General features: G+C 34.3%; 1 protein-coding gene across 2 annotated transcripts; it reads left to right on the top strand.

Annotated features, from left to right (window-relative positions):
- Positions 1–300: 300 nt before the first annotated feature.
- LOC134241688 (uncharacterized) lies at positions 301–3,950 on the top strand. 2 transcript variants are annotated; one of them, XM_062723714.1, is made up of 4 exons: positions 301–1,481; positions 1,851–2,003; positions 2,386–2,580; positions 2,784–3,950. In XM_062723714.1, the coding sequence occupies exons 1-4, from the start codon at positions 335–337 to the stop codon at positions 3,374–3,376; spliced, it is 2,088 nt and encodes a 695-aa protein (XP_062579698.1). In that variant the 5' UTR covers positions 301–334; the 3' UTR covers positions 3,377–3,950. The 2 variants fall into 2 exon arrangements, with proteins under 2 accessions (XP_062579698.1, XP_062579699.1); XM_062723715.1 differs by lacking the exon at positions 2,386–2,580.
- Positions 3,951–4,157: the final 207 nt, after the last annotated feature.

A 4,157-nucleotide genomic window follows, 5' to 3' on the forward strand; every position in this document is an offset into this window, starting at 1 on the left:
TGAGAAATCGGCGATAGTTCTGAACGTTTGCGTCACAATCAAAAAAAAAAAAATAACGCGTGAAAAAATTGCAATACACGTGCTTCTGAAAAAGTTTATCTCTGTCTTGTATTTTAAAGTGTTAATTATGAAACTGAAATAGTTTGTTGTAATGTTTTGTAATATATTTTATTACGTTTTTTTTTTATTTTAATTTGAATTTACCGCGGGTTGTAAAGAGCAATAACTCTGTCCATAACAGCAGGCGTGTTTACATTTCCGGTTGAAGATAGATTGAAAGTGAAAGTCACAGAAAAGTTGTAAACTGGAAATGTAGGGAGTTCAAGCACTAAACATGAGCCAAACTTCCACAGCAACATCGATAAGTATACCATCAGAAATTGTTCTTTATCAAGATGATGAATTTTTAGAAGATATAGAGCGTGTGGATGAATTATATTTCTCTAAACTTGTTGCTCCAAAATCTAACGTGCGCGACAGACAGTTTTGTGATCTGTCAAGTGACAGCGAGACAGATACGAGTGATTTTGGTGATGTAAATTATGATTCTGACTCTGAAAGTGACAATGACAACTATGATGGGGATGTATATATACCGAATGAAGTCAATGACACCGACACGAAGGAATACATAATCCGTTCCAAATTTCAGAATGACACTTGCGGGTGTAAGGAGTTTTATGGAATGCCATGTAGCACGAAAATTGACTTTGATGCAGCATGTGAGTTCCGTGATCATTGTCTACAGTGTACTCGGGAGGAACTTGACACTTTACTTAAAGTTGAAATGTTTGCACATAGGCGATCTGGTTCTGTCACACAGTCCAAGAAACACAGAGAAAAAGAACGAGAAAGACCATTTCAGGAGTACTACTTCAATGGATGCAGAGTGTGTCGTACAACATTTTGTTTTGTACATGCGGTTGAAAGAAAAAAACTCCATAAAGTTGCCAGATCTCTTGATACAGAAGGGTTTTTACCCAGAACACATGGAAACAGTGGTAAGGCTCCGCATAATAGCTTATCAGTGACAGACAGGGATCGAATCAAAACCTTTATTACCAAGTATGCTAGTGACCACGCCCTGCCTCTACCAGGCCGACTGCCAAATTACAAATCTGAGAAAGTGCTTCTACTTCCGTCAGATACGACAACTGCTGACATTCATGCTAAGTATGAGATTCTAGCTGAAGAAATGAACTTCAGAAGAATACACTTAAGGACATTTCAAAGAACTTGGCATGAGTTGTGTCCATTCATTACAATCATGAAGCCATGCACTGATCTGTGTCAGCTTTGTCAGAATTTCTCTCATCAACTGTCGACAGTTTCTAATATGAATGATGAGGAAAAGGAAGAAATCCTTTCTACTTATACGCAGCACGTTTCCCAAGCTAAACAGCAAAGAGACTACTACAGACACCAGTGTACCACCAGCAAGGAAGTGTTCATTTCCTTACCAGAGGAATGTAAACAAACTGGTAAGTTAAAATTTTATTGCAAAATTAAATTTTTCCTTTTAGTGTATATATAGTTACAAGTATGGTATACTTTCCTTCATTAGCATTAAATGAACATTCTTGTACTATTATATGTGCTTGGATTTGGACTATATTATCAGCCTGGGTAGCTCAATGGGTAGAACACCTGACCAGGGTTCAAGGGTTCAATTCCAGTCATGCATTTTCTCCTCTTTTCCTTAGTACTATTAATAGGAAAACAGACATAACCAAAGTGTTTGCAAAAATGTCTTCTGTGAAATTGAATTTCTTTGTTCATGAAATATAAGTAAATACTATGAATAACTTTCAATGCATGCAAATGATCATGAATGATTAATTTTATTGTAGGAAATGCTCCATGCACAGTTGATGTGCAAATGCACTATTCCTGGGACTATGCACAACAAGTGCATTTTCCACATCATGCCCAACAAGTGGGACCAATATTTTTTAAGACGCCCCGGAAATGCAATGTGTTTGGTATATGTTGTGAGGGTTCAGGTATGTTAATTAATTCATTCGTCATTATATATTGCTTAGTTCTTCAAATCATTCAGAAATAACTGTACATGTAATTCTTATAAGAATTTTATTAATAAATTACCTTTTATATGGAGATCTAATATTTGACGAAATAGTAAAATCTAAAATATATATATGTATTAAAGGAGGATACTCTTTCAAATATAGAATAATACATGTATGGGACTAAGTCTGAATAAACCAATTTTAGTTATTATGAATTCTATTAAATATAGTTGCAGCAAAATATTAACACATTCTATTTTTGTAATAATGCATAGTTACATATAAGCTAAATAAACAAGTCAATGGTTGAGTTATTTAGTTCGGATCAAAATTTTTGTTTTTACTTAAATGGCAGGAAAACAAGTGTTCTACTTGATTGATGAGGCTGAGAACACAGGGAAGGGTGCTAATTCTGTCATTAGTATGGTTCACCACTTTTTTCAATACCATGGATATGGAGAAAAAACAGCATCCATTCATTTCGACAACTGCAGTGGGCAAAACAAAAACAACTTTGTCTTATGGTATGCTCTATGGAGAGTTCTTGTAGGTAAGTGTACATCAAATGAAAAATATTTGATTTTAATTATTAAAATTTGTAAAAGCATGGTTTGATATTCAGTATGTTCATGATGTTCAATGCCCAAAGTGTTACATACATGTATGATATCAGTTTTGATAGTCAAGAAATGCAAACTCTTAGTAAATGTAGCATTTGTATTTAAATTAAGGAGTGTATTTCCTTTCAATTAGGACTCCATGTTATTGTGGAATATTCTATGATGGTGGCAGGACACACTAAATTCGATCCTGACTGGCATTTTGGAGTCTGGAAAGTAAAATGGCGTTCATCTACAGCAGAAACCATGAATGATATAGCAGACACAGTCCGTCATTCATCCCGCAGAGGCCATAACATTCCTCAGCTCGTGTCAGATCCACAAACACCTGTGCAGTTTAGGAACTGGAAGTCGTACCTTGAACAGTTCTTCAAACCCTTGAAAAACATTAGAGGCTATCATCATTTCCGAGTAAGTGCTGAGACTCCTGGTGTTGTTGAATGCAAGGAGCTCTGTAATTCTGTTCCTTTGTGTGTCAATCTCCTGAAAGATCAGAATATCCTTCCCTCCGTAAATGATCCTCTGCCTCAAGAAATCCCAGCACCTGGTCTTGAGCCCAAAAGGCAATGGTACTTATATGAGGAAATCCGTGAACATTGTCTATCACTCTCCGCTAAAGACACATCCTGTCCAAAACCAGTCGTACCAAAGAAAGAGGTGAAAGTTTATTCTCCTGATCATTCCACATCACACTTGAGGAAAAGGAAGAATCTTCTCCTTAGATGAAGGGGAATATTATTGAGTGTAAGAAAGATTAGAAGTTAAATGTATACATGTAGTTCCTGTTGTATTACTCCCAGTAATGTGTTACATTGATGTACTTTTCTGTCCATTGAATTTCATTGCTTTAAAACATTTGTTGGAATTGATACGTTTACGCAACTGTTTACATAAGCTGTGTCCTATGAGTAGTGTTACCTCTCAACAGTTAAAAAAATGTGTAACAGTATGAAAATTGTTAACTGATGTTTTCACCTTCTCTGCGACATTTTCCTTTAAATGTACTTTTGATATATATTTCGTACAACCATGCAAAAATATTACAATTTTATTATTTGAAAGCTTTGTCAAAAATGATTAACGACAGATTTTTAATTTTCAAAAGATACCATTTTCACACTGCCCCAAAAAATTTAATTGTTATACTCTTTATACTGAATACTGTTGATAATGTTAAGAAAGTACAGATGCATACATCTGTAATATAAGAGTACATTTTATCCATAATTTGTATGTTTGCAATATTCAGAGTGTCTGTTTTAAAAATAGTTACCTGCTATTCATATTTTTGTGATTTTGCTTACAGCTGTAAAATAATTTTACCTCTGTCATTCTGTAATTTATGTGATTTCTGGTGTATTTTGTCATAACTACCAATAATAACTTTTTTTGTTATTTTGGAATGTAATTTCAAATTGCATATCTTGATAATAATTATTGTGCATTTCTCATGTTTCTAGAGTTTATTTTATTGAAAATAAATGGTTGGATTATTTTGTTCATTATG

Source organism: Saccostrea cucullata, unplaced genomic scaffold (assembly GCF_032062105.1).
Source record: "Saccostrea cucullata isolate Sc308-1 unplaced genomic scaffold, CSIRO_AGI_Scuc_v1 ctg5026, whole genome shotgun sequence".
Taxonomy (NCBI): Eukaryota; Metazoa; Mollusca; class Bivalvia; order Ostreida; family Ostreidae; genus Saccostrea; species Saccostrea cuccullata.